General features: G+C 45.4%; 1 protein-coding gene across 2 annotated transcripts; it reads left to right on the top strand.

Moving 5' to 3' along the window:
• The first annotated feature begins 542 nt into the window (after window positions 1–542).
• Window positions 543–21403, top strand: LOC147666705 (uncharacterized). 2 transcript variants are annotated; one of them, XM_086948952.1, is made up of 3 exons: window positions 543–640; window positions 11487–11541; window positions 20931–21403. In XM_086948952.1, the coding sequence occupies exon 3, from the start codon at window positions 20978–20980 to the stop codon at window positions 21401–21403; it is 426 nt and encodes a 141-aa protein (XP_086805078.1). In that variant the 5' UTR covers window positions 543–640; window positions 11487–11541; window positions 20931–20977. The 2 variants fall into 2 exon arrangements, with proteins under 2 accessions (XP_086805078.1, XP_086805077.1); XM_086948951.1 differs by having other exon boundaries at window positions 549–640; window positions 11487–11545.
• The last annotated feature ends 3865 nt before the right edge of the window (window positions 21404–25268 follow it).

Raw genomic sequence — 25268 nt, 5'->3', positions numbered from 1 at the left:
GGGAATTAGTGAAGATGCACCTCTTTAAAGAACATTGCATCACAATGTATTAACATTTAAAAAATATCTATCCCTTCTATCACTCATCGAATTTATGCTTGTCTTTGACCCTGTACTGTGCTTAACTGCCTCTTGGCTTGGTTTACGCCATAGGAATACCACATACATACTTACATACATGCATATAGGGGGATGTCATGGTGGCAGAAATTCTGCAGGTTGATTCTGCACCTGGTTTAGTGGTTCCTCCAGGAATCGCAGGATTTTCTGTTCCCGCCTAACATAGCTCACTAAGCAAACGTGAGAAAAAAATCACCATGAATGTACTTTTTTAGAAATAATCTTATCATTTTGCAGCGCAAACAGGGAGTGTCGTGAATTACTAAGCTACAATATCACAGCCATTTGCAGCTGGGCAAACACAAATTCTAAGGAGGCCATTGGGCAGCGCCATCTGTACACAGGGTCTTAACTAGGTTTCCAATCAGTGACGGTGGACCTCCGCCAACAAAAGCCCTGCCTGGCGGAAGCTTACTAGATACCTGCTTGCACCAGTCAGGGACACAGCCTACAAAAACCAGAGCAAGCAGAGAAAGTGCCAGAGACACAGAGGAGTACAGCTACTGGCATCCAGATCCAGGTGAGGAGGTGGGGAGGGTGGGAGAGACAGAGAGAGCGGGAGAAAGAGAGACAATGAGAGAGAGAGAGGGAGGGAGAGAGACAGAGAGAGAGGGCGAAAGAAGGAGAGACAGAGAGAGCAGGAGAAAGAGAGAGAGGGCGAAAGAAGGAGAGACAGAGAGAGAGAGAGAGAGAGAGAGAGAGAGACAGAGAGAGACAGAGAGAGAGGGCGAAAGAAGGAGAGACAGAGAGAGCAGGAGAAAGAGAGAGAGGGCGAAAGAAGGAGAGACAGAGAGAGCGAGAGAGAGAGAGAGAGAGACAGAGAGAGAGAGAGGGCGAAAGAAGGAGAGACAGAGAGAGCAGGAGAAAGAGAGAGAGGGCGAAAGAAGGAGAGACAGAGAGAGAGAGAGAGAGAGGACGAAAGAAGGCGAAAGAAGGAGAGACAGAGAGAGAGAGAGAGACAGAGAGAGAGAGGCAGAGAGAGAGAGAGAGCGAAAGAAGGAGAGACAGAGAGAGCGAGAGAGCGAGAGAGAGAGGCAGAGAGAGAGAGAGGGCGAAAGAAGGAGAGACAGAGAGAGCGAGAGAGCGAGAGAGAGAGGCAGAGAGAGAGAGAGAGCGAAAGAAGGCGAAAGAAGGAGAGACAGAGAGAGAGAGAGAGAGAGAGAGAGAGAGTCTTTATCGTAGAAACCTCAAGCGAGGTTGAGTTTGAGACCATATATATATTAACTTACGAGCAAATGGAAAGCTACTGTGCCAGAGAAACCGTAGGGTCGCATTCAACCTAAGGTGTAGCCTATGCGAGGCCTAATCTATGCACCTGGATGCTTGCATCTGTGCCTTATTCTCAAGCGTTTCACACTTCCAGTGGCATAATTCACGAACGGCGATTTACTCTCAGTAGATTTTTCACCCCCATGTGTGTGTATTCTACATGCAATGTGAAGTATGCATTTATGGGGAAAGTACATGTTTAAATGAAACTCTACCTTGTATTAGGAACAAATACACAGAAAGTCGGTTTTCAGCCCTCCCCTCTTTACATTTGCTTGGTAGGGTCAGCATCTGTCCCTTCAGCCATTGTTTCTTTTTAAAGTGCTCGTCTTAGACTGGGGTAGCCCACGGCATTTTGGGGATGTTTTCATTTCGTATTTACATTTCGTAGTAGTCCCTCTCTAGGATCGTAGGTGCTCTTTTCCGCTTCACTCTCGTGAGCATGCGCAGATAGTGGAGCAGCGTAACATCCCCAGCAATGCAGGTAACTGGCTTGTTCATTATTAAAAAAGAATGAATGGTGACCATGAAACACTATATTCAGAGGCCACTCTGCGCCTTTTGTGGGCTGTGCTGTAGAGCATGATTGCGTGTGCACCTTAGTTTGAAGAAGGCGCTTAAAAGTTATTAGTTAGGGGAAATGCAATGGAGGGGGAGTGGAACGGACTGGTGTTGGCAGAGTCCCATTCACCATGTTCCTTCTCTCTGGTGGAGACGTCATTGGCCAGTCACAAATGGATTGAGCCAATGGCGTATGGCAAATGGATTGTGACCCACTAGTAAACTTATGTGGAGTCAAGTCCAGTGGCACCTTGGTCCTAGCCATTCTCTTTACTGGCCACTGTGGAAAGTTCCTTGTTATTTCAGCTTCGTGCTGTTTCTGCTTTACACTTTGATGTCCAAAAGATGATTTGCCACAGGGAATCCAGGGCAGACTAATTGTACCTTGTCAACTAGGATTCACACCTGGGCTTGAGAGATGCATCATAGGACCCTGTAATGGGCTCGATTCTGGTTCAAACACCATGGAGAGACCACCTCACTCGAATACCCATCACACCCAAGTAAAAGTAAACAATCCCCCTTTCTTATGAAAATTGGCGCGTAATACCACCGTTTTTTGGACAGCACCCTATGCATCTCAAACTGTTTCAGCTTTTGGGATTAAATATGAAGTGACAGTTAGTTAACACAGATTACTGTTATTCTGTGTGGGGTATTATAGATAATGTTTGCATAAATATTTGCTTGTACCACAAATGACTTTGCACTGCTTTATATTTCATTCAGGCAGTTAACTCCTGTTATTAAACATTGGATTTATAGCAATTCTGGCCTCTAGCAGTAACTTCCCCTCTTGTGAATATTGTTGCACAAGGACATTTACAATTTAGTATTTATTTCCTCTGCTTGATTCACACAACGTCTACCTCACACTAAGGGTGGTTTGAAATAGCGAAAGAAATGTTCAGACATTTGAGATTTTTTTTAAACGTATACAGAATTTCACAAAGTGTGAAAATTGAACTTGAGGGAATACTTTGTGCTCAAAAGTTACATCAAGAAAATGGTGGGGACTGCTTCAAAAAAATGTCGCTTGGCAACAGCGTTTTTGTTCCTGTAAGACATTTTATGCTTAAACCAATCTGTAGCGGGCATAGGTGCATTATTCACATATTTTGTGAGATTTTATACATGCCTACTTACTTTCTCGTGCTGCACTTCCAAACCAATCCTAATTCCAAAAATAAACATATTTTTCCTTCGTTCCACATCCTTACTGATATTTCTTACTCTGTGTACAGAGATGCAGGCACCGAGCAACAACATGAGACAGTTAGATTAGATTAGATTAAAATACCTGTAAAGCGCATGGCTGCCTCTGCAAAGAGGCTTCCCAGCGCTGGAGCAAGACTGAGCAGGGGACAAGACCAAGGGGTTAGACCTGAGAGAAGAGCCAGGTCTTCACAAGACTTCTGAAGGCCTGGTGGTCAGGGTTACTGTGAATGTGTAGGGGGAGAGAATTCCAAAGAGCGGGGGCCAGACATCTAAAGGAGCGGCTGCCAGAACTAGTTCAGCCTATGCGAGGGTTATGTGCAAGACACTGGTGCGCCAAACACAGTGTACAGAGTGCATAGATCGCTTTGAATGTCTGGCGAACTTCCTGTCAGTATCTTATGTGTGATGCAGAGCGTCTTAAAGTGGAGAAGTGTGGCTCACTGGTTAGAGCGGCGGACTCTGAAGCAGAGATCAGGCCTGGGACCAGGGTTCAAGTCCCGATGCGGCAGGGTCTTGGGCTCAATCTCCGCGGACTCGATAATTCTCGCCTCAGCGCCTACTCTAATCTTGGCTCCCACGCTGCAGCTCTGGGCAATAGCTTTCTTAATCTCAACGGCCCCAACAACACTGGGATGCCTGGTTTCCCCTTGGGGGCCTCTCACAGGGAGAGCCAGGAAGGGTTCCACAGTGTTATACAGCGCCGGGACGTTCCGTTGCTGTGGCAGCTGTGTGCTTTACAAGTATACTACATTTACAGTAAAGCAAACACGCTGTTCAAGGGGCAGGTTGTGTAGACGACAGAGGAGATTAGAGGCGTGGCTGAATTTAGGGAGAGCAAAGATAGCGCGTGCTGCTGCGTTCTGGACGCGCTGCAATCTATTGAGCACTGATTTATTAGAGTGGAGTATTAGAGTAGAGTTGAGATAGCGACTAAGTGGCTGATTACAATGTCGGACTGACTCACGTTCGCCAGACATTGAGGTGGCCTCGGGACTGACCAACCTCTGATCGGCGGCCCAACACCGTATTTACAATACGAGAGCTTGTGCTGCGGACATAAACTGGCTGTAGCACAAGCTCCCATGGAGAAATGGGAGGCTGTGTAAATCCCTGCACCATGTGGCAGGCACCTCACAGTTCCTCCCACACGGTGCAGGGATTTACAGGGGGGCACCGTAGGTGTCCCCCAGTCCCCAATCAGAGCCTTTGGAGACATAGCAGCCCTGCTAAGGGCTCCCAATGTCACTTTCCGACAGGCTTTTCATGTCAGACAGCCTGACATGAAAAGCCTGTTGGAAACCGACCTCATAATCCCACAGCATACATACCCTACATAGGGGATTATGAGTGGCCTCCAACCGGCCGATGGGCTCCTTGAGCCCATCAGAAGCTAGTCGGTCCGACCAGCCAGTTTTAAATCAGACGGTCTTAATCATAATAAGGCTGTCGGATTTGAATCCTACGATGTGAGTCGGAAAGCCTCCCACCTGTGGTAATAGGCCCCTCTGTAGGATGGAAGTCAGAAGTTCACAGTACGGCCTACTCTCTCTAACCACAAACAAACATTCATGAATGGTACATACATGTTTCTAATTTACTCTCAAAATGATTCCATAGAAGGGTTCCCGATCTGTTAATCTTCTGAATTTATCAGCCTTCTCAACTATAAACATGCCATATGATCCCTTATGGGGCCTGAGGTTCCGAAACTGCTATTAGCATTCATTACCAGGATTCCCCTTAAGTCTTCAGTGTTGTCCCCTTCAAGTGCTAAGCTCTTTTCTTTCAGTGGAGTGGTGTGGCTCACTGGTTATAGGCGGCAGACCCGTAAGCAGGGAACGGCCTGGGACCAGGGTTCAATCCCCGACACGGCAGGGTCGTGGACCAGGGTCAAACGGACTCGATAATTCTTGCCTCGGTGCCTACTCTAACCAGGGAACACACTCGGCAACTCTGGGCATTAAGCTTGCCTCATCTCTACAACGGCCCCCCACAGACGCCGGGGATGCCTGGTTTCACCTTGGAGATACCCAGAAATGGACCATCTCACAGGGAAAACCAGGACGGGTTCCCCAGCGGTCTTCAGCGCCAGGATACTCCTTGGAGTCACAGTGCGCTTTACAAGTACACCCACATTTACATTTACATTCTTTGATAACTGGTTGAGTTTGTGCATCAGACACAACTATATTCTACAAATGATATCCAAGACATAATAGTGCTTCTCCATTCACATGTAGATTTTTAAAGGTAACTCAGGTTTGTCATTTACCTTGCAGAATGCTAATAAAGTAGTCAAAATATTGGATTCTTTTTCCAATAATTGGGATAAAAATCATGAGTAGGGAAGTGTATTTTTTTCAAAACGTGGAATCAAGTAAAGGTTTACTGTGCTAAGATCACTGTTTTCCTAGCTTTTACAAAGAAAAAGAAGTTTAAAAAAAATGTTCATCACTGTTTTTGCAATTTTGTTAGCAGAGTTCAACATTTGTTTGTTTTGTAGTTTCTACCGATTGTAAGGGAAACAGATTTGAAACTCATCAGCAAATCTAGAAAGCTTTCCATTTCTGAAAACCACACGAAATTCTGAATTCAGCAATTCATCATTTAAATCACTCAAAGGTTTCCTCAAGAAACTAAGGGGCAGATTTATGTTAACTGGCGCATCCCCAGGGATGCGCCAGTTAATGTGCGCCACAGTTCGTCACAGCTACGCCACCCATGGTGCGCCGCATTTATAATGCAGTGCACCATGGTGCAAATACGGCACAGATGCGTGACGCATCTGTTCCGGAAATGTAGCGCATTGCTGGAGTTGCGCCGCAAGCGCGACGCAGCTCCAGCAAGGCTCGGGGGTGCCCCATCTACACAATGCTGCGTCAAGACCTACGCCTGCTTCAAGCAGGCGCAGGGTTTTGACGCAGCATTGGCCTGAAAGTGACTGAGTGAAATATCATAGATTTCACTCAGCCACTTTCAGGAGACGTTCCTGCGCAGGAATGCCCCCCCCCCCCTGCGCAGGAACGCCTCCTTATGGGGCAGGGCTTTACAACGTGACGCATCTCCTAGATGCGTCATGTTGTAAATAGGGCACATTGTTTGCGCCACCGTTGCGTCAAATAAAGTGATGCAATTGCGGCGCAAGGGCATCATAAATCTGCTCCTAAGGGCTTTATTTTGATATCGGTGGTTTGAAAACCGACCGCTGTATTTCAATGAAGGCGGTCGGAAACCGCTCATAATCCATTGAGGACGGCGTTTCTGCCATCAGGATTATTTTGTCAGTTTCCGACAGCCTTTTCATGTCGGTATTTCTGACATGGAAAAGCTGTTCGAAGCCTACGGTTTTGGCTCTAGCGGGTCATAAATATCCCTGCACTGTGTGGCAGGCACCACAAGGTGCCTGCCACACAGTGTGGGGATTTACACAAGCTCCTATTTCTCAATGTAGTGGGTTGTTTCTGCCCCCCGCACAAGCTCCCATAGAGAAATGGAAGTTTGCGACTGCACCATGTTTGGTTGCATCCTAATTTGGTGTGCGTCCGCTGACCTATGGTCAGGCGGTTCACACACCGAGACGGTGACGGTCCGAGGCAACTCTGACCGGCATCGTAATGTGGCCCTAAGCAGAATACCTCAGCGAGCTTCCCAGTTCTCCATTGATTATGCTAATGCGCTAATGTCATTAATCCTGAAAAAGAAGTCATCGGGACTGACATGAAAGAACTTCCTTGTCAGCTTCCCAGGTGAGTCAACGTTGAACTATGAAGCTTTTGATGTGAGCTCCAGAGGATTCCCTGTGACCCAGTGGTACAGAGGTAGTCGTTGAGGTTGTGGAGGTCAAGTCCTCATGATAAAGTGGAACAAGCCAGGCATGGGTCCCATCCTCTCTGTGCAACTGAAATCAGCCTATACCCCACTGATAAGTCCTAAGTAGGTTACAAATTAACTGCAGCTGATTGTATTCCTCTTCAGAGAGGTGTTTCTTGGCTGTTTAGCCTCCACTTTTTCTAAAGCAGCAGGACCAAAACGGAATTACATATGGATTCTCCCTGTCTGCAATGAATCAGTAATAAAAAAAGGTTGGGACTGAAATAGAGCTGCCTGAAACGAAACTTCTGTAAACTTTGCACCAGTCACATTCTCTTGTTTTCATGTAATGCCCTAATTACATACAAACTATGCTAAAGCAAGTTCCTGAGCATTGCTGTTCTTGTTGTTCAGAGTGAATGTGGCCTACATTCTGAGCTCGACCAGTTTCTCTAGGAGGAGGACCAGCACTGATTTGTGAATGGTAGCTCTCTGTCTGGAGTGGTCCAGTGATCAAAAACAATGCACTATAAAATGGCCAGAGCGACTGCTAGTGGCTGGCACCTTTGCAAGAATTCTACGCATCATCTTTTATGATAAGACGTCAAATTATGAGATGCACTTAAGTTTGACAGATAAGTCCATCTCTAGGCCCTGTGCTCTCTATGCCAAAATATCTAACTGCAGCTTGCTGATTAGAGCCATCTAGGTGGAAACCAGTCTGGAGCTCCTTGTTTTGTCATTCAGAGAAGACATGTCCCAGAAGTGCAGTGAATTTTCTGTTGGAGCAGGCCGAAGACGGACTTGCATGTGGGTGCTCACAGGTCAGAGAGGCACAGTGGGCAAAGAAATAATCGACTGGAATGCTGCTACTTGCTGAAGCTTTTGCTAGGATTCACCTACCACATTTTGCTATTTTAATTATGTCTTCTTGATCAGGTTTTGATTCTAAAATGTAATTTCTAACTATTAAAATCCTAGGAGCTTTCACCAGTAGGTGAGATTGCAGTGGTTTTTATTAACCGAACAATAAAATGTGTTTGCTTACTTACTTCGGCACTTCATAGTGAACGATTGAAATGGATTAAAAGAACTGAAAATGGCCGCTATGACTAATGGATGGTGTTGATTCTTTCGAATAGTTTGCTTTGTCTTCTGGTAGGCAGAAGATCACTCTTTCAGGATCTCGAGAACCCTTAAAGTGATGATAGCTGGGATACATGATAAATTTACACTTGATAAGGGTCACTTCCTGCTACTGTGCATTTGTATACTAATGCAATTTTTTTAAGTATTTCTGTACGTAAACGCTTGTGGAAAATGGAATTTTCCAGCAATAAATCCAGTACCGGGGCCGTTGCCTTTTGCTACTATACATGTAATACTTACATTTGCAATAAATGACAGTCCAGAGTTGATTATCCCAGCATTGCTAATTTTCAGCACAATGTGCCTCCTTCTTCAGCCAACATTCAGACACACCAATTACTAGGGTACAAGTCCAAGCGTAAGAACATAAAGCATGGTATGCCCGGTCTTGATTATTTAGTCATTTTTTTTCATTCTAAACATGCACCTATATGCATTAGGGACCATATGACAAGATATACAGACACAGTCCTCCAGAAAAGTGTAAAATGTGCACTTCGGCAAAGTAAGATATTCACACAAGAAATATTTGAGTGATGCAGGGAGCCTTTTAAAATGGACCTCGTTTAAGGCGGCATGGGGGAGAGGATGTGGTGTACCAGCCCGAGATACTGACTTTGGAACTGGAGAACCAGGTTCCAGTCTCGGAGGCGGCTCAACACCCTGTGATTCTGAGAAAATCACTTAGGGCCAGATGTAGGTAATCACATATTACCGATTCCTAAATACCAAATTTTACCGATTCGGTATTTAGGAATCGGTATATGTGATGTAGGTAATGACTCGGTAAATGTTACTGAATCGGTAATATTCGGTATTTACCGATTCGGTATTTACGGAATCGGTATTTCCATTCATTCCTATGGGCCTGGAGGCCCATAGGAATGAATAGGAATTACCGATTCCGTAAATACCGAATCGGTAATAGGGGGAAGACTTACAAGGGTGGCAGGGTGTCACATTGACACCCTGTTGCACCCCTGAATAGTGCATGGGTGCACATGTGGCACACATACATGCCCTAAGGGCATGTATGTCTGCCACATTGCACTTTTAAAAAAGCACAAAATTGCTTTTTTAAAGGTTTTCGATGTTTACCACCAACTTGTAGTTGGTGGTAAATAACGAATCCTTAAATGAAAAATGCACTCACTTGAGTGCTCCCTACATTAAGGATTCGGGGATTTACCGAATCGGTATTTAAATTACCGTTCGTTAAATTACCGAATCCTTAAACCTGCCTCCTACATCTCAAACCCTAAATACTGGTCGATAGCGGCAGAAATTCGGTAATTTCGGCCGTTACCGACCGGTATTGGGCTACCTACATCTGGCCCCTAATCTTCCTGTGCCACATATGTATTCTTGTATAATGTAACTGGTGCTCATGTAAAGCGCTTCAGGACCTTCGGGTGAAGTTTGCTCAAAATAAAACTACAAAAAAGGTAAGCAGCCAAATCTGGTACAAAAAAACTCAACAGCACACTCAAAAATTGCTCAGATTTGAGACTAAGTTGATGCATCTGATTTACACCCTCATTACAGTTCACTAATAAAACGAGCTATCAATTCAATTAATCTTTATTCAGCCATAAAAAACACAAAGCAATCTGACATTAGATAACATTTGTATAAAGTGCAAGGTGCCAAATAAAATAGGTAAAACGTGTTAAAACCATTTGATAAAAGGCATAAAATGCAGAATTAAAAAAGCGACAAATAGATAAATATTATTTCAACAGAGCGGGTTCTCCATGGTATTCCTAGTTCTAACTGTAGCTTTTAAAAATGAGTATATCCTGAAGCAAATAGCAGGTGCATTCAATAGTAGCAAACTGAACTAAGCCTCTCTACATTTGCAAAGGCCCAATGGTTTTAAAAGATGTTTGAGCACAAGTCTTCAATAGTATCTAAAAGAGTTGCAGAAAAACATATAGTGTAATAGCGATTGTTCCGAAACCCCCATCGCAGGAACAAGTTAAATTATGTCATATCATTTGGGTTACCTGGACTCATGAGCCTCCAAACCGTACCAGCTCTAAAACGGAGAAGGAGCGACCTCTTATGCAAGGTCTCCCTCCTGACTTTCATTAATCTTGACGTGCAAACCGGACTTCAGCCAGATCTCATGGGGATGTAGACTTAATCTCCAGTTTGCTACCAAACAATGCTCGTTGAACAAGCGTAAGCCCCTCTTATCAGCCTTCACAGATCTAAGGAGGTGTTGTTAGTGCATCGTAATGGGCTGATAAGAAGTTCCCCATGCTTCTGTTAGGCATTTTATAAATAGCTCCTGATGTTAAGTTAAATAAAAACAGTAAATTTGTCTTGGGCACCAAATAAGCCTAAGACTGTCAGTAGAGTGATGGGTGGGAATAACATCATCAGTGGGTTGAAGCCTGCTTACGGGTAACTGCACTAAAGCTCCTAAGATGTTATGATCCCCCATCAGTCAACACAACTTCCCCTTCTCACACTGTGATGTTCCAACTCAAAAGGGCGAACGTACAGGTAGCACTGGGCCCAACAAGCTCACCATCAGGGACCTCACGGTTGGTGGTGACTGAGGATATTGCAGTTGACAGTCAGACAACACTTGCTAGAACCTCAAATCTGTTAGACGTGGGGATAGGATAGCGGGTAATTGATAGCGGGTAATCGACTGCCCTAAGATGACTTCAGGGCATTGCAGGGAAGCCCTAGGTATATCACTTGGTGGATAGTGGGCTGGAGGACAAAATGTGAAAAACTGCTAGTGTTTGTGAGAAACTTTAGATTGATCAGTAGGATCACCCCCGGGCTAACTTTTCTTTGGGGATAGCAGCTTGGCAATTTGTAGAAAAATCCCAGCGGCACCAGAGTGATAGCCCTTTACACTGTGCTGAAATGGAATATGGGCCAAACAGTAATTTGTGAACTAAATTCAGTAATCTAAAATCTACAATGACACAGTCACTGTCCAGGTGTCAGCGATCGGGCCAAATCTATTAAAATATCTTTCACATAAAAGATTGAGAATCCTCAATTCCGTACTAACCAATCAAAGGATTTGTTGAAAATAATCTTAAATATTCATTCTGCCCTTTTCAAAGGGACAGGACCCAAATGAGCACTGCCACATAGGGACATGCAGCAGGCAGTAGTTTGACCACAACTTTGCCGACACCTTGTGATAGCCTCCTTTCGGTGAGTTCAATCTCGGTACTGATGACACTTACTGCATGCTCTAGCATTAGATCTAAAGAAATGCCACTACCACGAGTGGTAGAAACGGGTGTGCAACTTGTGATCTACTTGAGGTACGGCTTTGTAGAAAGTAAGGTCCATAAGACTAATCGCTTTCTCCCTTTTCTTTACAGGTCCGGAATCAGGAGTCTTCCCCACTGGTCCCTCAGGAGAAAAGTAAAGCAAAAGGCAGGTAAGTTACCTACTCTCTACAAGTTGCAAACCACCACCTTCACCTTGTTGTATAGAGTGGTAGCCCCCTTACTCTGGGCTAAGCAGAATAGTGCTCAGTGGATGAAAAAGGAAAAAGAGAAAGTTTTTGCCACAGAGCCTCAAGTTGTAAACAAATAGGACATTTATAGGGAAAGCCCTAATACTGTATACACCAGTAATTAATACCAGGTGAGGGAGGGGAAGAGTAATGCTTGACTATGACCATATTTACAAATGGCCTGCGGTCTCCCCTTCTTTTGTGGTACCTGCCCATCTTCCCCGTGCATTGACCCATTACGCACCTCCAGGAGTAATGCTGCTCCTGGAGCGTGGCTGGTTCTGGCACACCAGCAGGGTTTGTCCCCAGCAAGTGGGACACTACCTCTCCGTATACCGTGGTCGGCTCCCTCACTGATGGCTGACTAGCTGTCAATTTCCCAGTGAGAAAATAACAATATTGTGGAGTTTGTTATTTCCTGTAGGTCTCAATTTCCATAGTATTTAGAACTGTAATGTTCCATATCCGCATGATGATTAACCATGGAAACTGCTGTTCATGCACCAGCTTCTGTATGTTTTTCCACTCATTCGTGAACTTTCCCCTGACATGTTCATCAGGGCCAGACAGGCCTATTATTCTACAGGACATTATTCAGGTGGGCTACAGTCCTTCGAGGCCGGTATTGAAAGCCCAGGGCCACTCCTGGTGTTTCTGGCTGTCAGATCTGGGGGTCTCTAGTTGGCAGAGGTAGGTACCAATGTCCAAATAGGGACCCTCGCTTCTATTCAGGGTAAGAGGGATACACTCTTTAGATAACCCCTGCCCACCCCCTTGGTAGCTTGGCACGAGCAGACAGGCTTATCAAAGGCAATGTGTAAAGTATTTGTACCAACACTCACAGTAACACAGTGAAAACACCACAAATGGACTCCACTCCAGTTTAGAAAAATAAAGTATCTTTATGTAAACTACACAAGACCAAAACGACAAAAATCCAACATTCACAGTTCAGGAACATGATTTTTTTAAAGTTCTAGGGTTTGCGTCAAAATAATCCACAGTTGCGTCACTTTTAGCCCAAAGTACCTGTAGATGCGACAAAAGTTCCTAGCGGCAACTGCAGCATCGAAAAACAAGCGTTGCGTCACTCCTGAGAGCCTGGGGAGGCAATGCGACAACCCCGCTGCACGCAGCAGGCGTGTTGCGACGAATCCGGTCTGTATGGGGAGCAATACGATACATTGTATGGATTCCGGGGTGCAGGTTTCTCCAGTAGAAGCATCTCGCACAGGCACGATGCGACGATCTTTGGGGCGGCGTCGATCTTTGGTGCGGCGACGATGCGCACCGCAGCGTTGACCTTCTTCTGTTGCAGCCCTTCGATGTGTTGACTCTGCGACGATGTTCACAGCGACGGGATGCGGGCCGTAAGCAAGCAGTGTGTTGGGTTTCTCACAGCGATGACAGGCTCAGCGATGATACTCGCAGCAACAGGAATCTTCCCGCACCGGGGCGATGCGCTCCGCAAGCGAACGATGCGTCGATTCTTGCAGCGGCAACAGGCACTGCGACGATCTTCGCAGTGACAGGAAATTTCTCGCACTGTCGACGATGCGCTCCGCAAGCGAGCAATGCGTGCAAATTGTAGATCTTCTTCTTATCTTCTTGTCCAGCTCCCCAAACATCAGGAAACAACCTCCAGAGGCCCCACAAATGGATCAAGCACTCTAGGCAGGTCAGAACTCACACAGCAGAGTTTCAGGGGAAGCTGGGGGTCAACTCCTTTAGTTCCTGGGACTTCTTAACAGGAGGCCAGCTCTTCTCAGGCACTTGGAGATCTCTTCAAGCAAGGGGACACAGCAACAGCAAAGTCCTTCCCCGCTCCTTGGCAGAATAGCAACTGCAGGTCAGCCAACAAACACACAGCAGGACAGTCCTTCCTCTTCAATCTTCCAGCTTTTCTCCTTGGCAGAGGTTCCTTCTTGATTCCAGGATGATCTAATTTTCTGAAATCTGGGTAGCCCTATTTACACCAATTGTCTCTTTTTTCTCTGAGGGTAGAGAGGCCTTGGCTTAGTCCAAATCAGTTTTTGTCAGTCCTGGAGCACTTTGTTTACTTGACTTCTTCCTTCGTTTGAGAGAGGCGCAGGGTCGTCAGCCGCCCAGCAGGAGGTGGAGCCAGCATTGTGGAAGGCAGGCACAGCCCTATTCAGGCCCAGGTGCTATCCCCTCCCACCACTCAAGATACAGATGAAGCTATTCAGCCTAAGGCTGACTCATTCACTCTCTGAGAGCCACCCCAGCCCCTGTCACTCACAAACCAGACAGTCAATTCACAAACAGGCCAAGGCACACAGAAAGGTTAGACAAGAAAACAGCCACTTTATAAAAGTGCTGTTTTCAAACACAGGATTTAAAAACCATCCTTCCCAAAAGATGTGTTATTAAATTTTAAGTACAGGGATACCAGACTTTAATTTTCAATCTTGCTCCTATGGGAAAATATGCAGGTAAACATTATACACAGCATTCCCCATTATTGCCTACGGGCAAGATAGCCTTTCAATAGTGAAAAAAGAAGTTGGCAGTATTTCACTATCAGAGCATGTCACCTACATTAGTACATGCTCTACCTTTCACATAGACTGCACCCTGCCCAGGGTGGTACCTTGGGCCTTCCATAGGGGTGTCCAATGTGCACAGAAAGGGAAGGGTTAGGCCTGGCCAGTGGGGACACTGGTCAGGTCAGTATGGCAGTTAGCAACTGCACACAGGCACTGCGGTGGCAGGCCTGAGACACCATTTTAGGGTTACTGTGGGTGGCACAACCAGTGTTGCAGGCCCACTAGTAGCATTTGAATCACCAGCCCTGGCACACTCAGTGCACTTTACTAGGGATCTACTGTTAAAACAAATATGCTAATCATAGATAACCAATTACAATACCAAGTTATACAGAAAGCATATGCACTTAAGCACTGCAGTGGTAAAGTGCCCAGAGTCCTATTGCCAACAACTACAGGTCAAGAAAAATATGGGAGGAAGAAGCAAAAAGTTTGGGGATAACCCTGCAAAAAGGGCCATTTCCAACACTGTCACTTTCCCAGCTCACAGAGGATAACTGCAGCGGGCACTAGGGGAGTCAAGACAAAGAGAGGAAGGGAGGGAGGAAGTAAGGGAGGGGGAGGTAGGGATAAAGCAATCAGCGATGGAGGAGAGAGAGAGGAGAGAATGGATGATGGAAAGAGAGCGATAGCTCAAGGAGACAAAGGGCATGGGCTAGTTTCAGCATTTTTTCCAGGGCTGCTTTTGGTTCCCCAGTTCGGCCCTTAAGTTCAGACAAGTTTTCACTTGTGTAAATGGTCGAGGGAAAATCCCAGAGCAGTGGCTTTTTCCACTGGATTTGTATCCCTATGTCGACAGTCCTGTTTACGGCTGTATCGGAATTAGTATATAATATATAATGAGAGTAAACATCTTACAGTAAAGAGAGGGAATAACACATGAACAATTTGGTGCCTGCTTTAAGCTTGTTTTAAGCATGTTCAGTGCTGCTTTTTCCCCTAGCTGGTAATGGCAAAATTGATCACAAAACCAAAACCATGTAATCTGCGTTCCTGTAGCAAGTATCAGTAAGACATATTACCTGGCCTATTTTAGGTGTCTGTTGTTTTATTTTAAGCACTGCAGTGACAGGCACTGCAATTATTGAAAGGAAAGCTGGGGTCCTGGAGTTTTCTTATGTTTCTATTCTTCAAGTCAGGTAATCCAACAAGATTTGAACGGAGAAAATCCAAACGCCTCTCTCAGTTCAAACCCATACACTTCTAACTCTTATGTGTATGCCGCTCTATGTCTCCTTCAGCACAGAACAATTCAATATTCTACACTCTTAAGTTCTACTAACCACACATGCTAAAGATGTAAGCTAAAGACCCAACTCATCTTTCCCCTGCGCAACGTCAGCTGCGAGCCATCCCCCCCACCCCAACTCAATCAATCATAAAATTTGTAAAGCGCACTACTCACCCGTGAGGGTCTCAAGGCGCTGAGATGAGGGGTGCTGCTACTGCTCGAATAGCCAGGTCTCGAGTAGCCTCCTGAAGGTGAGTAGGTCCTGGGTCTATCGTAGGAGGATGGGGAGGGTGTTCCAGGTTTTGGCGGCGAGGTGGGAGAATAATCTGCTGTCGATGTTCGCTCTTCGAATGCGGAGGACGGTGGCGGAGCAGAGCTTGCGGTTTGGGGTGTAGAAGGAGAGTCTGTTGAGGTAAGCCAGTCTGGTGTTGTGGAGTTCTTTGTGCGCGTAAGTGAGGAGCTTGAAGGTGATCCTCTTGTTGACGGGGAGCCAGTGCAGGTCTTTTAGGTGGGATGTGATGTGGCTGTGGCGAGGGATGTCGAGGATCAGGCATGCGGAGGCGTTCTGTATGTGTTGTAGTTTTTCAGGAGTTTGGCCGAGGCTCCTGCGTAGAGGGCGTTACCGTAGTCTAGCCTGCTGCTGACAAGAGCCTGGGTGACTGTTTTTCTTGTTTCAGTGGGGATCCACCTCTAGATCTTGCGGAGCATGCGGAGGGTGTTGAAGCAGGAAGACGAGACGAAGTTGACTTGTTTGGTCATGGAGAGTGTTGAGTTGAGGATGAACCCTAGGTGGTGTGCATGGTCGGTGGATGTCGGTGCAGGTCCCAGTGCGGTCGGCCACCAGGAGTCGTCCCACGCCGAGGGAGTGGAGCCGAGGATGAGGACTTCCGTCTTGTCTGAGTTCAGCTTCAGGCAGCTGATCTTAATCCACTCGGCGACGGTTTTCATTCCTTCGTGGAGGTTGGTTTTGGCAGTGAAGGGGTCCTTGGTGAGGGAGAGGATCAGCTGAGTGTCGTTGGCATCGGAGATGATGTTGAGGTTGTGCAGTCTGGCGATGGGAGGGAGAGGGGCATGTACATGTTGAACAATGTCGGGCTGAGGGATGATCCTTGGGGTATGCCGCAGATGATCTCCATGGCTTTGGATCAGAAAGGGGGAGGCAGATGCTCTGGGTTCTGCCGGAGAAAAAGGAGGTGGTCCAGTGCAGGTCTTTGTCTCGGATCCTGGCGTTGTGGAGGCATGTGCGTAGGGTGCGGTGGCAGACCGTGTCGAAGGCAGCTAAGAGGTCCAGGAGTTTGAGGGCCGCGGTTTTGCCGTTGTCCAGTAGGATCCTGATGTCATCGGTGGCAGCGATGAGGACAGTTTCGGTGCTGTGGTTGCTGCGGAACCCAGACTGGGACGGATCCAGGATGCTGTTCTCCTCAAGGTAGCGGGTCAGTTGTCTGTTGACGGTCTTCTCGATGACCTTCTCTGGGAATGGGAGCAACTTTGATCTCGGCATGCTTCCAGCTTTCCGGGAAGGTCACGACCTTGAAGGAGATGTTGATGGCCTTGCGGAGATGGGGTGCGATGGTGGAGCTGGCTTTGTTGAAGATGTTGTGTGGGCATGGGTCTGACGGAGAGCCGGAGTGGATGGTGTTCATGATTTTGATGGTGTTGTTGTCGTTTATGTTGGTCCAGGTGAGCAGGGGATCAATGGGGATGGTGGCTGTGAGGTCGGAGGTCGCGGTGATTGTCGTAGTGTTGAAGCTGTTGTGGATGTCTGCGATCTTACGATGGAAGAAGGTGGCGAGGGAGTCGCAAAGGTTTCGCGAAGGCGGGATGTCGTTGGTGTTAGAGCTGGGGTTGGAGAGCTCCTTCACGATGTTGAAGAGTTCTTTGCTGTTGTGTGTGTTGTTGTCTAGGCAACCCTCTCAGACACTGACAGCCTGCGGATTGCTTGCTGCACAGAGGTGCACTCACCCACTGATACACCCACCCTACGGCTGCGGTGTGCACACTGAACCCCACTAGCTGGTGTGCCTCCTCCTCAGCGGGGTGTCCTGCCCACAGCCCGGCTCCCTCTTTCAGCATGCTATGCCCCAACCAACCACACGAGGGCCTCGTCAAAAAATGCTACACTCCAGCCAGCCACAAGAGTGCCCCCTTCACAGGTCACCCCTGCGTACATCCGCATCTGTGCTGCTTGGGTGTCCTCCCATCTTCTCCCAGCAGATGACACATGCTGACTACCACCCTCAGTGGAGTAGCCCTACTGGTTGGCTGTCCAGCAGTGCCCAACAGTACCATCCTCCATGCCTACCAACTCCCTCCAGTGTGAATGAGTATACACCCTGCCACTCACCTCAACATGGCTCATATTCTGACCATTGAACCTTTTATGGTTGAAGGAGTCTCCTCAGCGCAACCTCCTTGCACCCACTGGAAGCGGTCATTGCAGCCAGAGGCTGGAGGGTGCAATCCCAAAGCAGCTATCTGGTTTCACTGTGTGCCTGGCAGACGACTGACCTGAAGTCGTTCCTGGATGCCATTAATTTATGACGTGGCATAACAGCTAGAGATTGACAGCTTGCCTGCCTGCATATTAAACATGATCTTTACATTTCAGCCTTATACAAATGCTCTTCTTGACCTCTAAACTGCATCTGAAATTAGGCTCTGCGATTGTACCTTATATGGCAAAGTCAGTGGCTGTGTTCCAAGGATATGTGGTAAACTCTTGCACAGGCCACCTAATCTGGAATATATTCATACCCAAGTTTTTTCCATGGATTATAGCGCCAGCATTCGGCTGTAAAGGCAAAGGTTTCACTTGGCGTATCAAGAGGGAGAGAGAGGACTAGAAAGCTAGTCCGTATCCCCTGGGGTTTATATGTTTATCAACAGGACTAGTTTGGGTGTGACCATATTATAGGACTCTGAACCATATTGTCAGCATGCACCTATTTGGTGCATGCTACCAGTTTGGGTCGACCAAGATTCCTGTGAGTATGATGACCAACCAACTCATCTTCAGGGTAAGCGCTTCTCTCCTTACAGGTTGCCTAACTCTCAGTGGTCCCCCATTCTCTTTCTAGGGTCATTTCCCTTGCCGAATCACTCCAGGGAGCACTCGCAACAAATCGGTAGCGTGAGATTACTTTCCTTACGCTCCCTGCCACATTGTGTGTGATGCTCGCACTCTAGCCTCACCACGCCTACGATATTTCGAGATAACTTACACTAGCAGTACCACCAGTACTGTTACACCTACGCCGTTTTTAGTTTCCCCTCGCAGCACTTAAAAAACGGCGATTTCGTGATCTGTGTGACCTTAAACTATATGTTAAATGACTCCTTCTTCTGTATGTCTTTGTTTTGTTTTACATGTTATTTGTACAGGTATGCTTGAGGAGGGAATCCCCCTCTTACACCTATAACACCTTAGTGAGTGTGACACATAGTCTAAAAACACTAACTTTATTGTTTTTAACCCACACTTGCACTATTTATGGTCCTGAGGAAAGCCAGCATAATCCAAGGCACTGGCTAAAACATGTCGACCCAAACTGGATGTAGGAGGTCTTAATCTTGCCACCACAACATCCACTTGCCTTGTTTTTAACCGCTGACGGAGGCCCAGGCTATTAAAATTTAATTCACCCTCGGGTACCGGGACCACCGTTTAGCCGTTTTAACTTCACTGCACTATTCACCACACTGCACTCTCAGAAAAATACCTGCTCCGCTGTAATCAGGCGTCGTAGCACACCCGGGACACATTAGGTGTCACTGGGTGGGCCCGATGATGAAGCATGCAACCAACTAGGTTGGTGGGTGAGGGCTTCATAAAAAACCTAATAGGTGCCTGTTGACAATACAGTTCAGAGTCCTATAAAGGTTTCACTTGCACATTTAACTACTTGACATAATCCACCATGGCATGCGTTAATTTGCTCAAAGATGAGAATTGAATAAATAGACTCTTCGATTTTTCCACCTTGGAATAACACCTGTAAAATGGTTTGCTACCCATATGCCCTGTCCAGCTGGTATTCTGTGTTGCTGCATAATCTCAACAGAAGGGGCCAGTTTACAAGAATTCTTAAATTCTGTCAAATATTCTTATTTCTATAATTTACATTTGTAATACGAACGGTGTACATTTGATTAATTTCAGTGGAATTTCATCCACTACAAGTATGTCGATTTTTTAATGAAAAGTTAAGGTTAGCACATGCAAATATGCCAAAAGTAATGTGTTAATTTAAAGTGATGCTATTGCCCAATGTAATGGTACTCAATTTTTTTACCTCAAAAACGAAAAGCTGAGTTCTCTGAGCTAGCATTTGAAATGTTGATATGCAGGTTACAACACCTTACAGTGAGTAGCTGCCTTACTAAACCAAGATGAATTTACATATTCCTCATTAGCCCTCCTCTAATTTATTTCAGCCTGTCGTTTTTATTCCCTTTGCATTCTGTAACTTATTTTACGGAAATGCGTTTCAAAATCTTTAAAACGCTTTACAAATTAAAGTTCCACTGTGCAGGCAAACAGGAACAGCAATGTAATGGGAGTTATAAGAAGCATGCTGTTATTTTCTATTAAATTGTCCTTGTTTTCTGGTCTGTGTAGAACAAACAGCAGTGACACGTCAAATTCACTTTAAATCAAATAAAACCAATGACCCAGGCCTGAGAAATTATGGCCTACATATATTCTCAATACCACATAAATACTATACACATTATTCCAGTTCACACCATGCCACACAATCCCACTACAAGAATCCACTTCACTCCACACAATTCCACAACTAACAATTCCAATCCAACCCACATCATTCCACTACACACCACATACATACACTCCATAACACATGGGGAAAAGACATTGTCATTTAAAACTCCAAATCTCTAATTCAAGCAAATGCGAGACCGATTGCATTTCCATTGCTTGTTTAATGTTGACCCACATTTATGACAGTACACCACATGGAGGCGCTGTCAGTCCGTTTTAATATAAGCATTTGAGCAAAGTGTTCAACAGTTCAATGTACAATTTCAAATGTAGTAACCAGGCTGCTCATGCCTTTCTTACAGGTTTGGGTGACCTAGTGTAGTCACAATGGTCACATTTGTAGGACTGTAAAGGCTACCTAGATGCCATTGGTATATGTATTTGGCAGCGCCGGAAAGGACCACAGGTGGTGCAAACTGCAGTGGGCGCCCGAGAAATATTGTGGGCCCTAGCCCTTAATATTTTCAAATTAAGCACTGTCAGTAGTATACCCAGTGCAAGTCATATCAGTTGCTTCAACATTTTTTTTTTACAACTGACATTTTTGGGGGCGTTTAGTATACTATGTGTGTTGCGTATTTATGTTGTGGGATTTGTTTATATCAGTGAAATAGAACTAAAATGCGCGTGCCTCCTTTTCCCTATGGATGAGTAATGTAAACAACGGATGTGGTGTGTAAACAGTGCTGTCCTTCCCAACTAACGCCTGTAATCTCTCTCCTACAGCAGCCGGGCATCTGAAGGAAGCGGGAGACTGCATCAGAGCGCTCAGTATGGGAAACGGAGCTGGTACCCATGTGGCTAACTCCACCGGGAGGACCATCTGTGTCTTCTACTGCACCGATAAGATGGTCACCGAAGAGGTGGTCACGGACGTGGACACGGGGTATGGAGGCTCCGCCCTGGAGACGGAGGATTACGTCTGTGCTGCAAGAACCTCCAAGTTCAGTCTGCGCAGGAACCCGCAGGTGCAATGCTTCGCCCTGCCAGCAGGTGACCTGGCCAAGATCCCGCGAGACGGCGACATGTACATCTCTGTGTTCTTCGACGATGATGGCGGAGACGACGGGGACATGATCTGCTACAACTTCTTCATCCCCTCCGACCGGTCTGTGATCGTGACCCCCGACTACAACGTCAGGCTCCAAAAGTACGGCTCGCGCGAGTGGGAGGACGAGGAAGGGAACTTCTACCAATAAAGCATTGCAACTTGATTTCAACCTCCCTAGTCCGTTATACAAAATGACTCATTGTGCCACGCACTCATCCGGTAAAGTTAAGCAATTCCCCCTTTTCTGCTTTCACCAACTCTGGTCTTACCCTCCAAGCGCCAAGATGCTCCTTTGGGGGCGAAACTCGCGCTTTTCAAATACACTATTCATTCATTCAAAAGGAAATAGCTAAATGATTATGGATTGAATTACACAACATGAGATATCTCTCTACTAAATGTACCAGAATGTCCAAGTCACACTCGAAAAGCAATCTTGTAGTTGTTCCACTTCTAGGTACACACCGCACTGCTACCAACACGTATAACCAAACACACGAACTCCAGTTTGTTTCCCGCGTGAGTACCACATGAATTCTCTAAGAGATGCCCGGTTATTTGATCAGATCCTAGCCTTGAACTTTCTCTCCATGACTGTGTTGTACCAGGCGCTCGCATGAAAGAGGACGGCGTGGCATGGATCATGATGGTATATGTTTTTTAAGAATTATTTTACTCAAAATTCCCATTTTATTATATATATATATATATATATATATGTGGGTAATCAGCACTTTCAATACCATGTAATGCTGTAGAATTAAATGACAAATCTTTAGCAGTCTACTTATTTTCTGCACTGCATTTGACTTTTTGTTTATATGGTTTATTGAAATCAATATCAAACTATATACATATTACTGAACCTCTGCGCCACAGTGAAATCCCCAAGGGAGTGCCAAGTTCATCCTCTTTGAAGCACAAATGCCGAAGCCCTCCAACTCCTGAAGCTCTTCACAATGCCTCAGAATCTGAACAAGCACTGGCGCCTTCGGCCTCAGATCTGACTATCATGGGAAATATTAAAATCTACCTTGAATACCCTGCAAAAGACACACCTTTGCACCAGTCCGTAATCCTAGGTACAGAACGTAACAGTCTCCTCAGGATTAATGTAAAAGAGCGAACCGGAAATAATCCTCTAGGGACTCCCAATGCTGAAATCAACAGAACGTTCTGTGAGGGGAAATGTTGGCGGGTAGTAGGAATATGCATCCAAAATTAATGATTCCATGGTAATTCCATGTTTCTTTTTAAGTTTGATTTTATTGAAGATAAAGAAAGGGGAAGGGAGGGGGGAGAAAAGAAGAAACAGGAAAAGGGATATGGCAGTAATTACAACTTAAGGGAAATCACAATAGCTTCTTACCCTAAAATCTCATAAAGGGGGGAATAATCACAATAGCTATGACAATAAGATCTCATAAAAGGCAAGTAAAATGAGCATGAAATAACATGAGCAAAAATATATACAAAAAGCAAAATATACTGTATGATAATAAAGGGAATACAATTTTAGCAAAAGGTGAAAAGGATTCATGGTGGTTTGCGGACTTCAACAACATCAGGATCCATGGAGGAGCACTTTGGAGCAGTGGAGGAAATATAAGTTACCAGAGGAAGCCAGATAAGGTCTTGTTTAATGGCCAGGGAAATGGGAGATACAAAATTGGTGTCTAGGCGGTGATGGAAACAGACTGCATTCCACCAGGAACGATAAGACACATTCGCAGCTTGTTTCCAGTTAGACGTAATAGTGTGGAAGGCAACAGCTATTAAGAGATCAAGGAGTTGGTAATGTCTTGGGGATTGAGGGAGGTCAGGAGAAATGGAGCCAATGAAAAGAAGAGTTGGGGAGAAGGGGACCTTAAAATAGAAAATCCTTTGAATTTGGGCCCATACTGAATTCCAAAACTTGGATATATGAAGACAATCAAAAAGCATGTGTTTTAGGTCTGCTGAGGGAAAAGGACAAGACCAACAGATAGGGGGGGGTCGCCAAAGAGAAACAGGACATGGAGAGTGGGGTGAACAAGACTCTGTTATAGATAAAGTATAAAGTTTGGGTAGTTTTAGCAGCTATAGAGGTCTTATGGAGTTTGGACCAGATCCTATCCCAAAGAAGAACTCTCATCTTAAAATTCGTAATCGCACTATTTATATAAAGGTCTGGTAATTCCATATTTCTAATGATACCCTGTTGACTGAATGAACAACATGGAATTTTAAAGCACTATCAGGCACATGCATCAACATTTGAGAGTACCTATCGCACACACGGTAGGCCCATAGGAATGAATGGGAAGGCATTCCTTAATTGTGACTCGCAATTTGCGAGTCGCAATTAGGGAATGTTTCAGAATCGCAAATTTTATAGCAATTCCTACATCCATAGGCTTTTGCAATTCCTTAATTAGGATTCCTTAATATTCACAATTAATGAATTTCAAAAGCTTACATGGATGCATGTACCTGTTTCACATTGACAGGGCATTGCGGTATTCCACTTGTAACCCCCAGGAACTCCATCCAGTACCTCCAGTATCAGTAACTCCAGTGGGTGAGTTACTGGGAGAATTACCGGGCCACTCGTAATGAGGGCCTCTGTCCATTACATTAGAGATAGATATATTTATTTTCACAGTTAATTAAAATCATTGCAATTCAAACAAAAAGAACATAAAAAGCACTTTCCGCTCTCAATTGAAAATATATATTTTTTTTTAAAGGGAAAGGAGAGGAGGTTCATGGCTGACACAGCAGAGGTTCATGGGTGGTATCTGCTGGTAAAACTGAGTTAATCTTAATCATGAATTTTACAAATCGGGCAGCCATATGAGCTGAGTCCCCCTTCATACACTCCTTTAATTCTTCTTGGTATGTTCACACATTGAGAATTCTCCAGATGGGCCACAGCCAAAAAGTTAGATGCACAAAACGTGTATTAAGTTTTCTTCCCCGTTGTTGCAAAAACAACACTGAGAGGGTGTATCTGCCTTCTACCTCCGTCCATACGTGTACGCCATCAGGGGGTTTAGTCCAAAGTGTAGTCTCATTAACTGGTGTTTCACCGATGGCTTCATGGAGGATGACAGATAATATGGTAGCGTTTTAAGATCATAAAGTTTTAATGCCCAGCTGCCATGGGATAGATTTTTCATTGATAATGCATTGTGTTCCACTGAAAGGATCTTTGCTTGTTTTGTCAGAGCTTTGGCTGCCACCCCTATGGGCAGCGGGCTCGCCCATAGATCATGAGCTTCTAGTGCGTCCAAACAGAATGTTAAAAATGTACTCCAGGAAGTGCTGGGGTTGTTTAACAGTGACCAAATGCAACTCTTTAGTGTGTAGTCATGTGCCATTTTGTTTTTTTTGCACAGTAGGCAATGCAATGAATCTTGCTTTCATGATCCAAGGTTGGGAAAACAAGAGAGAACTCCATACGGATTTAGGCGTGAGATGTCGAGTTGGGTAGGTGAAACACTCTCCGAAAGCAAGCTAGTGGCATTCTACCCAACCAGGTGAACATTTTATCTTTAAAAGTAGTGGCGCCAAAAGCTATAGTGAAAATTAATTTGGCAACTATCATTCTGACTAACGGGGTGAAGTCTGATGAATGGAGAACTTTCTTGGTTCTTAAGAAGGCCCCCTCCAGGCTGCGAGCCACAGCTTGCATTGCAGTGATTTTCGGACCTGAGCTCCCTCTGTGGTCTATCCAGACTCCAAGATATTTATATGTGGTACCTACCTCTATAGGTTTCCCAGCGATGTACCAGGGGCCCTGTCTCGCTCGACATCTCAAGGCTATCATCACCTTGGTTTTAGAGATATTAATCTTCAGAGCATTTGTTTCACAATATGTTGCCATGGAATCAAAAAGTCGTTGGAGAGTCTATTTCTTATCCAAACCCCAAGCACTCCACCAACACACTCACACTGTTGGGAATTCCAGGCATAGATCAGAGTACCAAATCAACTAGTACATTTAAAAAAAAAATCAAAATATTGTTTAT

Source organism: Lissotriton vulgaris, unplaced genomic scaffold (assembly GCF_964263255.1).
Source record: "Lissotriton vulgaris unplaced genomic scaffold, aLisVul1.2 SCAFFOLD_1901, whole genome shotgun sequence".
Taxonomy (NCBI): domain Eukaryota; kingdom Metazoa; phylum Chordata; class Amphibia; order Caudata; family Salamandridae; genus Lissotriton; species Lissotriton vulgaris.
This window is presented reverse-complemented; position numbering and strand designations above follow the sequence as displayed.